At 30.7% G+C, this 14242-nt stretch overlaps 1 protein-coding gene across 1 annotated transcript in view; it reads right to left on the bottom strand.

Annotated features, from left to right (window-relative positions):
• The window catches only part of LOC134695836 (leucine-rich repeat-containing protein 74A-like), a 29457-nt gene that overhangs the window by 10392 nt on the left and 4823 nt on the right, over positions 1-14242 (bottom strand). Inside the window, exons 2-4 of the mRNA XM_063557268.1 lie at positions 3452-3701; positions 1354-1544; positions 851-958 (exon numbers count right to left, since the gene is read on the bottom strand). Coding sequence (XP_063413338.1) covers positions 851-958; positions 1354-1544; positions 3452-3701 — 549 coding nt within the window. The remainder of the gene's footprint in view (positions 1-850; positions 959-1353; positions 1545-3451; positions 3702-14242) is intronic.

Raw genomic sequence — 14242 nt, 5'->3', positions numbered from 1 at the left:
CCGAACTCCGAGGTAAAGTCTTAACGGAAAGTTCCTAATCAAATGGCAAAACCAAAAGCTCAAACACATTACACGAATGGAAAACAACTGATACAGGCATTTCCTAATGTAGAAAATATTACATTAAACCTGCTTTTATAGATGTCTAAACCTGATCTCACTTGTATGGTTTAGAATTCCATTATATGGACAACAATGTGTAGGCAAAACATGATAGGTAACAAATTCAAAAATTGGGGTACAGCAGTCTACATTGTGCTACATCTGTTATAATCTTAATCGTTATAAAAGCAAACAGCTGGGTCAACATAGAAAACTCAAAATTGTATGAATACACTGCGTAGACAAAGCAAATAAGCAAAAGGGAAAGACAAGAATACAAAATATGACCATAGGACAATCAAACAATAGCGGAATGCATTAATACCGAGCCCGTCACACCAAATGGATATTATGAAAAAGTGCTTTCACATTAAAAGTTCAAAACATATAAAGCCAATGAAAAGAACAATATAACACATAATTAAGATAATAAACAACGTCAGTACCTATAATCTATTCTTCAAGTCCATCATATTTATCAACAAGGTTTGGTATCATTAGAATAAAAGACGAGACGTTCTTTAACATCACTCTGGTTCATCAAACTGCTGCACACGCTTTGGTAACAAGAGCGGCATTTGCTGAGTTTTATACGTGTTGCAAAAAGGTTTTTAATGTAACAAACTGCCATGACAAAACTCTTGCACTCGTATTGATAATGTTCATCATATTTAAAAGATTAAAAATACTAATAGTCTATATACTAGTAATCTATATGTGCATTGTGAAGTTGTGTGAGTAAACTTACTAAATCAGTAATGATTCTGTTATCCGTTAACATTTCAGCTAAATACAAAGCACCTTTTGGTCCTATTTCATTGTCTGTCATATCTAAGATCTGTACTGTTGGATTCTCCTATAAAACACAAACACACAGTTTGTTTTATACCGGTACTTATAAAATCATACAGGTTCAATTTATTAAAAATAAAATGTAAGAACAGTTTTAAGGAAATATTGTTTTGTGCATTACCCACATAGTGATGATGAAGGTGAATATATTAAAAAGGTAACACAAAGATAAGAATATTTTGTAAATGATGTTTTTGTTGTTCAACTTAATTACATATCAACCTCACAGATATTGGAAATATTTCGAAATATTCTATGTAGCTCCCTTGTATTAGACTTCCTAACGGGTTAACTACTGAAAATGTCTGTATGGGCAAACTAAATAATTTCCATATGTCTTTGTTTATTTGTTGATTAAAAAAGAAAAAAATGATGTAAAATTAGCTCTTATATACTTACAAGAAGAGCAACAGACATTGCTTTGGCATCCTTTGGACAGAGAGAACGATGCCTGACTGATACTCTCTTTTTCGACAGTTCCCGGATGAAGGATGACACTGGTGAAATGTTTAACATTTTACACATCCGCCGATACTGGTTCTCACAATAAGATGCTGGATCCTTATCTGATCTGGATTCATTTTCCTCCTCTGAAATATATGTATGTGTACATAAGTAAGTGATATGGAACTGCGCGATTTAATAAATACATTTAAAGTAGTGTTTCGCAATTTTGATCATTGTTATTTCTTTACTCATTAATATTCACTGATGCAAAAATTAAGAATTCTGCTGAATGTCTCAAAAAAGGTACATTAAAACTTTGATTGGTTATCAAGTTTTAAAGAGTGAGTGAAGAGTGAGTATTCTGGCAACAAAGTTTCGCTATTTTCATTTTGATTTACACTAATTCTGAAAACTATAAGAATCCTATAAGGTTAATAGGAGAATCTTTGTCACAAATGTTTAATATTACGAAAAAAGCAATTTACCATGATAAACAATCAGATTCGTAACCTAACGTTGCATATCTTTAACGTCGAGATGAAAGTGATCACAAAATACAACTATTAAATTATTATAGTAAAGCTAGACCTTGTTTTTACTACTAAATACAATACATGGAAGCTTTAACTGCGCTGCATAATATTGTAATAGAAAAATAAAATAAAAAAACAAACAAAACTATGTGGCAAAATCATATATCAACCAGTACCCTGTGCAATAAACAAGCAAAATTAAATCACCTTTTAATATCATACAACTACGATTGGTTATATCAACGAAACTGTGTAAAATTTACACTTAATGTCTAGCTAAAAGCACTATGATTTATAAGAATAGTGCCTGTTTATGCCATCGCCACAACAGCCCATACCATATTTAAAACAAAGAATAAGCAAAACTAAATCGCATTGCAATATAATATAAATACGATTGGTTATATCAACGAAACTGTATAAATTTACACTTAAGGAGGCTCGCGGGTATAAGATTTTCAGAAAAAAATCAAACATTTATGTTTTATTACAAATTTTATTTATTACCTTGTATAGTTGTTACTTTATCATATGGTACAAAACAATTTTGTCAAAAATCATTTAAAAACATCAATTCGTGTTGGCACCAGGTGACTTTTAAAATTTAAAATGCTCCAAATTATCTCCCTTTGGTGCAAAAATGTCATTTTTTGGCATTAAAATTGAAATAATTTTTTTAACTTATCAGTGACCTTTATTTTTTGTTGTTGGTTTCGAAAAAGCTGTACATAAACTCAATAATTGTAAAATTTAAGCGATTTCTGTAATTTAGTTTTTTTTTATTTCGATATTAACGCTATTTCTGCTATTAGTTCAACAGAACAAAATGGACATTGACAAACATGTATGCTTCTTTCGAAGGCAGATTATGAGCGTTAATGAACGGTGACCCAATTATTTTATTTTATTTTTCTATTTGGTATAAGATAAAGTTCATAGAAAAATATAGAGAAATCCTATATTAAATTAAAAAAAAATGATTTAGAACCGCGAGCCCCCATAATGTCTAAAGCAACATCCATTTTCTACTAGAATAGTGCATGCATATGCCATCCCCAAAATAGCCTATACCATTTCTAATTATAAAACAAATGTATACGTTTGACTCCTCCTACTGATGACGTTCTAGATGCCAATAGAGGTGACGGGGAACAGCTTTCAAGAGACGTCGTCACATAGCTTTCTTCGTAGTCTCTATATGTTTGTTTTGTGTCTAGTTTTGAACACGGTTCTAGCTCAACTGAGTTTGTCCCTGTTGCCAATTCTTTTAAACAAAGAACGATAATTCTTAAATTATCAAACTCAAAAAGTTATGAACAGTGACACACCATTTGTCATAAAAACGGCTTTCGTAACATTTTACATTAAAGTAAACAAAAACGAACATTTAAAGTGAATGAAAACATGATATGAGTTTTATGTTTTTACGAAGCATCTTATCTTGGCTAAAATGTATATATTATTTTGTAAACGAAAACATAAAAAGTGATCGTCAAAATGTAATTATATAAGCATACCATCAAAGTCGAAATCGTCGTTGAACTCGTCAAATAAGTCTGTTAATGAAGTATTATAGGTATGGAACGACGATTCACAACCTCCATATTCACTGTCAATTAATGAAGCCTTTCGTCGTCCAGTCCGACGTCGTGTAATGATCGCACGGTTTGTCTTCCGACTGGCAACCTTCGCCTTATTTCTGTATTTGACCGCCATGACATACGGTGATGCTGTCTGTGGTCTTTTAATAAGGCTTCGGTTGTCATTCTGAAAAGCAGACAAAATATGTATTAATATTTATAATTAATATATTTCTAAAAAAAAACAAGTACTGTGGATTCATTATTATTCGTGCGATACCAATTTTCGTGGGTTTCGTTGGTACATGTGATCTACGAATTCAAATATTCAACGAATTACACATTTTATATAGGCTTTGTATGAAGATTGAGACAAATTCGCCAAATCAAATATCCATCAAAATGCAAGTTTTCCTCTATCCACGAAAATTGATACCCACGAAAATAAATGAATCCAAATAATTTTTAATTACCATGATAACAGTACAATTATGTTTAATACACTTTGTTAAATTTGCTGTTTGCCACCCTGTTATGTTGTCATAAGTGTCAAATACAGAAAACATAGCTTATTTCTATAACTTGAAATTGATATATAATCATACAAAACGACATGTTTTCAAAACAAAAAAACTTTGTAAGATAAATAATGTTAACAAAATGATTTTATATTACTAATGTATATAACAATTTACTTACATTGTTATATATTCTCATATTGTCTTCGATACTACACGTGTTATGATTCACGAAGTCAGGTGTAAAATAATCAGAATTATCGAATACACAAATATCTTTAAATGCATTTAAATCCATTTTCAAAATATTATTAATTTCCACCCATTTAAGAACTACTTAGCTATGGAACGAATGATATAAATGTTACAAAAATTTAAAAAGAATAGCTTATAGCTGGCTTTGGTATTGATTTAACAAAATATTATTAATAAATCATGTTTTAATGTGTTATATTAATCTCTTCTAGATAAATGTCACAAGGAATTCACAATGTTTCTATTTTGTGGCGTCACCAGGAATACACAATGTTTCTATTTTGTGGCGTCAAGTGTAAGACAAATAAACACTGACTGTTTCTATTTTGTGGCGTCAAGAAACACTGACGACTTCATTTTTTTTTTAGAAAATTTACATGTGTTTCTATTTTGTGGCGTCAAGCTAATTAAGATAATTAAACACTGACGATTTTCATTTTTTAGAAAATTTACATGTGATTCTATTTTGTTGCGTCATGTTTAAGACAAATAAACACTGACGATTTCATTTTTTTAGAGAATTTACATGTGTTTCTATTTTGTGGCGTCAAGTTTAAGATAAATAAACACTGACGATTTTCATTTTTTTTAGAAAATTTACATGTGTTTCTATTTTTTGGCGTCAAGTGTAAGATAAATAAACACTGACGATTTTCATTTTTTAGATAATTTTAAAAGTTTGATTTGTTCTAAATTAAATCTGTTAATTTATTTGTCTACGTTGACCATTAAAACATCTATTCAGTTATTAGACATCCATTTAAATATCTTTCATTATGCTTTATTGATTGATTACAGAAGAGTCAATTAAGTCATCAGTAATTTTAGTAGTTTTTTATACCCAGGAAACAGCGGAGTGTTATGAATAGTTCGTAAGTGTCTCCTATTTCCGGAGAAAGTTCATATGAACTGAAGATAACCTTTTTATAATGGATTCCGTTTTGCCATTTAGGGATAGAAAAAATTAAACAATGACATTTTAACAGAAGTTCAACTTTCATGATCAATTTATTTGAGCCTTTTTTTATTTATAGATCTGCGAATAATTAATGTGTTGCATATTAAACAATACAGCTTTATGTATAACAAGCACAAAAGATCCCAACTAAAGAAAACAAAGATAATTTAATTTCAAAGAGTATTAAAAGAACAGATAAACACCACACAGGAGCATGGACTACGTAGATATTTTGTGTAAAGTATGATTGTGAATATTAGGCGATACGGGGACACGCCAATGCAACAGAAACCAAACAACACAAAAGATAATAGACATATAATGTCAACATACAGCCTTCAAAAACATTAAGTCAAGTTCTTAATCGTCTCAAGTCTCAATATCTTTTAAAATATACAAAAATAACAACAAGCATTTAAGTTATAAGAAAAGTCACTAACTTATGACAGGCACATGGACACGTGGCGGGTTGAACACGTTTTACGATTTTTCTCTCTTTGTTATTGAAGTTAAATAAATATTGCATGTAGTACGTACAAGTAAACCTATGCATATATCTATCTTATTGTTCACGAAAAATCGAAAAATCACAACAACATGTATATGAACGTGGTCTTGATTGATTGTATTCTTTTAACGGTCTTAATTTTGATCCTTCCTGTCATAGTTTTGATCTTGGAGGTATCCGACCTATGTTCGTTGTACGTACTATAATCAGTACAATACGGTAATTTTAGAGTCCAACAAAGATAATTTCAGGATTTTTTTTTAATTAGTCTTTACAAATGTGATTGTATAACTTTATGAAATCACTACATCATATATTGAGTAAACTTTAAAACCTTTAACAGAGTAGAAAGAACAAAGCCTTTAAAGGCTTAGAATAACATATAGGTAAACAAAAGTTTACCCTCTCGTTATGATTTTAAGTTTCTTGTCGTGTTGTTTACTTGCTGTCTTTTTTGGGCAAATACACAACCCTTTAACTATAACAAATATCAAATTTCATTAAGCGAAACTGCTTTAAATTACGTTCAACGAAGAACAAGTTTCCAATGAACGCATTTGAAAGTTTATTGAAAAAACGTTAACCGATATGAAATCTTATCGTGTGTACACGTATTAAATGACAGAAAAATAAACTTATCGTTTGACTTAATTCTTTACTTTTAAATCATAATAGAATATTCTTTGTATAAATACTTTATCTTATCGTAAGCTATAATGGTTTTTTCGGAATACATAAACAAATTTCCTCATTCCGCATATCCATCCTTAATTTTATTCCTGTTGTTTAAAAAAAATGAGAAAATGCGAGAGAAATAGATGGAGCAGGGGGTAAAAGCTAGGTGGAATGACAAAAGGTGTAAGGGTAATGTTGAAGTTGATGATTATGATGGATTTATCAGTTAAATGTGTTATGAATAGTTCGTATGTGTCTCCTATTTCCGGAGAAAGTTCATATGAACTGAAAATAACCTTTTAATAATGGATTCCGTTTTGCCATTAAGGGTTAGTAAATATCAAACAATGACATTTTAGCAGAAGATCCACTTTCATGATCAATTTATTTTAGCCTTTTTTTATTTATAGATCTGCGAATAATTAGTGTAATGCATATCTTACAATACAGCTTTATATATAACAAGCAGAAAAGTTCCCAACTAAAGAAAACAAAGATAATTTAATTTCAAAGAGTATTAAAAGAACAGATAAACACCACACAGGAGCATGGACTACGTAGATATTTTGTGTAAAGTATGATTGTGGATATTAGGCGATACGGGGACACGCCAATGCAACAGAAACCAAACAACACAAAAGATAATAGACATATAATGTCAACATACAGCCTTCAAAAACATTAAGTCAAGTTTTTAATCGTCCAAGTCTCAATGTCTTTTAAAATATACAAAAATAACAAAAAGCATTTAAGTTATGAGAAAAGTCACTAACTTATGACAGGCACATGGACACGTGGCGGGTTTAACACGTTTTACAATTTTTCTTTCTTTGTAATTGAAGATAAATAAATATTGCATGTAGTGTGTAGAAGTAAACCCAAGCATAGATCTATCTTATACTTCACTCAAAATAGAAACAAAACAGCAACATGTTTATTCGGCGAGGTCTTGATTGATTTGAGTGTTCTTTTTACGGCGTTTTGGTATTGTTCCTGCCTGCCATCGTTTTACTTTGGGGGCACCCGAATATTGTTCTATAAACATGTGGTTAAGCGCACTATAGTCAACACAGTACGGTTATTTTAGAGTCCGACAAAGATAATGTCATGGATATTCTTTGTGGTGTCAAGTGTAAGATAAATAAAACCTGACGATTTTCATTTTTTAGAGAATTTTAAAAGTTTGATTTGTTTAATCAATGGTTGTCTAAATTAAATCTGTTAATTTATTTGTCTACGTTGACCATTAAAACATCTATTCAGTTATTAAATATACATTTATATATCTTTTATTATTCTTTATTGATTGATTACAGAAGAGTCAATTAAGTCATCAGTGAATTTAGTATAACTTTTTATACCCAGGAAACAGCGGAGTGTTATGAATAGTTCGGAAGTGTCTCCTATTTCCGGAGAAAGTTCATATGAACTGAAGATAACCTTTTTATAATGGATTCCGTTTGACCATTTAGGGATAAAAAAATCAAACAATGACATTTTAACAGAACATCAACTTTCGTGATCAATTTATTTGAGCCTTTTTATTTATAGATCTGCGAATAATTATGGTGTTGCATATCTAACAATACAGCTTTATGTATAGACAGGCACATGGACACGTGGCGGGTTTAACAAGTTTTACGATGTTTCTTTCTTTGAAATTGAAGGTAAATAAATATGCATGTAGTATGTACAAGTAAACTCATGCATCGATCTATCTTATAGTTAAATAAAAATAGAAACAACACAGCAACATTGTTATTCCCTGTGGTCTTGATTGATTTGAGTTTTCTTTTTATAGTGTTTTGATTTTGATCCGTGATGTCAACGTTTTGCTCTGGGTTTACCCGATTAATATTCTAGCAGCATGTGTTTGTGCGCACTATAGTCAACACAATACGGTAATTTTAGAGTTTAACAAAAATAATTTCATGGATATTTTATTTTTATCAGCCCTAATATATTTGATTGTACAACTTTATAAAAGTATCATATTATATAACTTGAAAACCTTGTGAAGGGTGACATAAATACCTATAAAATTGCAAGTTGTACGATTTTTCTTTCTTCGTAATTGAAGTTAAATAAATATTTATTTATGAATATATGTGAATATATATGTTCAAACTCTTTTAGGTCATTTTTTTAGTAGCAATAAACAAAAAACCGATGTAAATTGGACATGCTTTGATACTATATATGCCCTTGAATTTTTACTAGATAACATTTTTTTTCGCTTTGGGGATTCCGTATATCGTCAGATTATCGGAATTCCAATGGGGACTAACTGTGCACCACTTATTGCGTGTTTTTGTATTGTTATGAGTTACAATTTATGACAAAAATAAGCAAAGACCCATCGAAACAACATCTGATAAACAAATGTAATAATACTTTTAGATACCGGTATTTGGATGATATTTTGGCTCTCAATAATGACGACTTCAGTATGTATATTAAAGAAATGTATCATGTTGAACTTACTTTAAATAAAGCTAATACTAACAATGACCACTGCCCTTTCCTCGATCTTGATATCTATATCACTAAAGGAAAGCTGAATACTAAAATTTATGATAAAAGAGATGATTTTTCATTTCCTTTCGTTAATTATCCATTTTTAGATGGTGACGTTCCCTTGTCACCATCTTACGGTGTTTATATATCTCATCTTGTACGATTCGCTCGTGTATGTAACTTCATGTTTTAGATTTTAACGAGAGAAATTTATGTATAACTGAAAAAATATTACACCAAGGTTTTCGATATCACAAACTAGTCAAAACATTTACTAAATTTTTTCATCGGTATAAGGACATCATTCGTAAATATAGCTCAACATACAGACTTCTTATACGTTCAGGTATTTCACATCCAATTTTTTATGGAAATCTTCTTTATAAAGCACAAAGGTGTCAGTATTCACCTCAGAAACTAACAAAACCTTTGAATAGACTTATTAAGAAGAGTTATAGTTACGATACTGTTGTCAGGTCATTAAAGATTGCATATTTTGGCGTTAATATTGATTCACTTATAGGGTCTTTGCATTGGAACTTAACACATTTATTCAAAAACAGTTGTTGGCATGACACGGGTTATGTTCTTCTCATATATGTTATGATGGTATGCTACTAAACCCCTAACGGGAAGGATTGTGCCTGATGTTCATATGATGTTTTCATAATCTTTCAGTCAGTTTTATTGAAGTCTGGAGCTGGCATCTCAGTTAACTGCTAGTAGTCTGTTGTTATTAATGTATTATTGTCATTTTGTTTATTTTCTTTGGTTACATCTTCTGACATCAGACTCAGACTTCTCTTGAACTGAATTTTAATGTGCGTATTGTAATGCGTTTACTTTTCTACATTGGCTAGATGTATTCAATTATCAAACATCCATTTAAATATCTTTTATTATGCTTTATTGATTGATTACAGAAGAGTCAATTAAGTCATCAGTGAATTTAATATGGATAGTTCGTAATTGTCTCCTATTTCCGGAGAAAGTTCATATGAACTGAAGATAACCTTTTTTTAATGGATTCCGATTGGCCATTATTGGATAAAAAAGTCAAACAATGACATTTAAACAGGAGATCAACTTTCAGAATCAATTTACTTTAGCCTTTTTTTATAAATAGATCTGCGAATAATTATGGTGTTACATACAGCTTTTTATATAACGTGCAGAAAAGATCCCAACTAAAAAAAACTTAGATAACATAAACAAAACAGCATTTAAAGGACAGAAAAACAACACACAGGACCATGGGCTATACGTAGATGTGTCTTTAAACTATAGATCTACATGACGTTTTTAACTAAGTCCAAGTGTAAATTTTAATCTTTCTCTCTTTGTTATTGAAGATTTTGAAGTTAAATAAATATAGTATGTAGTACGTACAAGTAAACCTATGCATATATCTATCTTATAGTTCACTAAAAATCGAAACGTCACAGTAACATGTATATGAAGAGTGGTCTTGATTGATTGTATTCTTTTAACGGTCTTTTGATTTTGATCCTTCCTGTCATAGTTTTGCTCTTGGAGGTATCCGACCTATGTTCGTTGTACGTACTTTAATCAGTACAATACGGTAATTTTAGTCCAACAAAGATAATTTAAGGATTTTTTTTAATTTTTATTAACAAATGTGAATGTAAAACTTTATCAAATCACTACATCATATATCAAGTAAACTTTAATACCTTGTGCAGAGAAGCAACAAAGCATTTTAAAGGCTTTAGATATTATATATAAAGGTAAACAAAATTTCTACCTTTCGTTATGATTTTACGTTTCTTGTTTGTGTTGTTTACTTGCTGTCTTTTTGGGGCAAATACACAACCCTTTAACTATAACAAATTTCAAATTTCAGTAAGTGAAACTGCTTTAAATGGCGTTGAACGAAGAACAAGTTTCCAATGAATGCATTTGAATGTCTTATTGAAAAAAGCGTTAACCGATATGAAATCTTATTGTGTGTACCTGTATTAAATGACAGGAAAATAAACTTATCATTTGACTTAATTCTTTACTTTTAAATCATAATAAAATAATCTTTGTATAAATACTTAATCTTATCGTAAGCTATAATGGTTGTTTCGGAATACATAAACAAATTTCCTCATTCCGCATATCCATCCTTAATTTTATTCCTGTTGTTTAAAAAAAATGAGAAAATGCGAGAGAAATAGATGGAGCAGGGGGTAAAAGCTAGATGGAATGACAAAAGGTGTGATGGTAATGTTGAAGTTATTCTGACTTTGAATCGACCAGTCTCCTTTGTCCACTGACTAACACGGGATTAGGGAAGAAGCCGTAAATATCAAGTACTTGTTTTGATCAAGTCAGGTTTCCAGCCAACGACCGCTCGCACTTAGGCTAGCATGCCCATGGATATGCTGTATAATATAGCTGTATTATGTATTATATGTGTCAATATGTAAAGAATGTATCCTAACAAACACAAATTAATTTAAAAGCGAAGGGGAGAAAAAATTATTTAAATAGAATATCAAAATTCCTCAATTCGGCATAAAACATGACATGTATAATTTTACGTTAGACCTTCGGTTCAAAAAATATAATGCTATCGAAATTCATCGTTAATTGAACAACATAAAATTAATTGGGTATTTCTATTTCACCTGTCAGATATATAATTATAATTATCTTAAATATCACAATTTCTTCAATTGAATATCGTTGTTTCTTTTTAAAAGAGAACATAATACCAGGGTTTTGATCTTTCAATATCATACTGATGTCAATGATGATTTAAATTTCTTTTAAATACATTAGGAGAACGAATGAAAATAAAACAAATAAGATACAAGGTAAGAATTATTTAGGCCATATATTTCAAACCGTAAGTGCTAGTTTACCATTTTATACCGAGTTTACAAATTTCTCTTTTTCTTTTTTTCTTTTTCCTTATTTTCATGATTTCATAAACCAGCGTAAAAATTATTTCAAATACGATTGGGAAATAAAATAAAACAGCCGAAGCGGAAATAGAAAAAAAAACCAGAGATAATCAAAGAATTGTTGCAAGATCGGTCAATTTCTTCACGATGAACAGAAATAGGCGAAATAGGTAAAAAAAAACAAACTATTATACATAATACATTTTTATAACATATAACAAATGTAAGCCAGTTATGGGCGCTTGTCAGGCAAGATACACATAGTAATTATAAATGATAAACATAAAAGGTTTCGAAGAAAAATTCTATATTCCGCACAACGGTTTGTTTTCGGTGATAAAATTCTACGGTTGTTCATTCTTCAAGTTAGACGAACATGTGAGACTACCTATGCCATTTACGTATTTATGCTGAGTCAACACGTAATTCGAATTCGATTCGCATTAACCAATTCGAATAATTTTAATTTGCATTCGAAACGTTTTACGTCCTAACGTCAATTCTAATTCGAATTACAATGAGCGTCAAATTCACTTTACTGTCCAAACGACGTTAACTTTTAATTCGTATTGACAAAAGCATATTTCTAATGTGAATTAGATAATTCGAATTAACCAATTCGAATCAATTCGAATTAAAAAATAATAGTGTGTGAACGCGACTAGCGAATTCGATTCGAATTCAATATTCGAATTACATGTACTTATTACAATTACAATTACGTGTAAACGAGGTACATGCTTTTACATAGTTTTGGTTTTTTAAAGAGTACAAACATGGACATATAAACTTGTTGTAAAACCAACATACACATTGAAATGAGTGCTTACTTTTTAATGTGATACAATGGCCGAGCATACATCTGTATCATAACATTTGTTTTACTGCTATTATTAATGGATATTATAGAAATCTATATCCTTTGTGACATGGTAGTACATAGGTTCCTGGTTCGATCCTCGTTCCGGGGAGAAAATTGCAGGGACTGAATTTTTTAGCTCTCCCTCGACACCATTTGCGAGTTTGGTCTTGAGAAACGATGCTAGTCCGTCGTATGGGGACGATAAATGGCTGACCCGTGTGAGAGAGAGCAATATCTCTTGCACGTAAAAGACACCCTTGTAGATTTCGAAAAAGGGTAGGCTAATGCCGCTACAAAGGCAGCACTCGCACCCGCAAAATGGAGAGGGATTTATATAAGTTGTAATAACTTGTTTCCCAATCCACTATAAATAAATATTTTTAAACTATAGTAAGCAAATCTAAATGATTTTTTGACCTAGAGTAATATCATATTAGGTCCAAGACGAGACAAGACAAGACACACAATTTTATTCTTTAAAACCACTGTATACACATTGGTACAAAGAATGAAATAAGTATGCATAGTATAAAATGATTTGTGCACATGACAAGATATGACTGTTACAATTACTATTTATATAAGTATATATAGTCCCAGTCTTTCCATTGCCTATCGATAACAAAGGGTTTTGATTTTGGTAAATAATTTGATAAAATTTGATTTTTTGTGTTTGAACGCCATTTTTCAGCACCGCTTTTGGGCTATAAGGTCAAATCCATAAAATCTAATTGTATCTTGTGGACCGTGACAATGTGTAAAATATGATAGATTTGTCTTGTCGTGCTATATCAATCTTCCAGAAAACCAAAGAGTGAGAAGTGAGTTAACGAACGGACGAACACGTTGATCAATGTAAAAAAATATACATATATTTAGAACTATGTTTAATAACGACAAATAAAATAACACTTATAAAGGGAGGGGCGAAAGATACCAAAGGGACAGTCAAACTCTTAATCGAAAATAAACTGACAACGCCATGGTCGAAAAGAAAAAGACAAACAGACAAATTATAGTATATACAAGACACAACATAGAAAACTAAAGACTAATTATAAAAAAAGAAGATGTAATATGATTGGCAAGAGACCAAAATGATAAAGAAATTAAAAACTATAGGTCACCGTACGGCCCTCAACAATGAGCAAAGCCCACACCGCATAGTTAGATATAAATCATCGCCCCGAAATGACAATGTGAAACAATTCAAAAGAGAAAACTAACGGCTTTATTAGCATGTAAATTTCATTTGTCTGGTCTGAAAGGCTTTTCCGGATTCACCTCCATCAGGAACGACCATACCCAAACATCTGAAAGCCAGTGATGTTAAGATAAATAAAAAGTGTGATAAGCTTTATTAAACAAACTGTTTAAATATGCAATTTTCAGTTTGCACTCAAATGGATAAATTGCAAACTTTTGGAAAAGTAGATTTTTTATATCATACCTCAGATATTCTAGAAATAGGAGTCCTTGCTGTTGACATTTCGCCTGCTATATCCATATTCAACTCAACA

Source organism: Mytilus trossulus, chromosome 14, assembly GCF_036588685.1.
Source record: "Mytilus trossulus isolate FHL-02 chromosome 14, PNRI_Mtr1.1.1.hap1, whole genome shotgun sequence".
Classification (NCBI taxonomy): domain Eukaryota; kingdom Metazoa; phylum Mollusca; class Bivalvia; order Mytilida; family Mytilidae; genus Mytilus; species Mytilus trossulus.
Note: the sequence above shows the minus strand (reverse complement) of the source record. Positions and strands in the feature narration are given on the sequence as shown.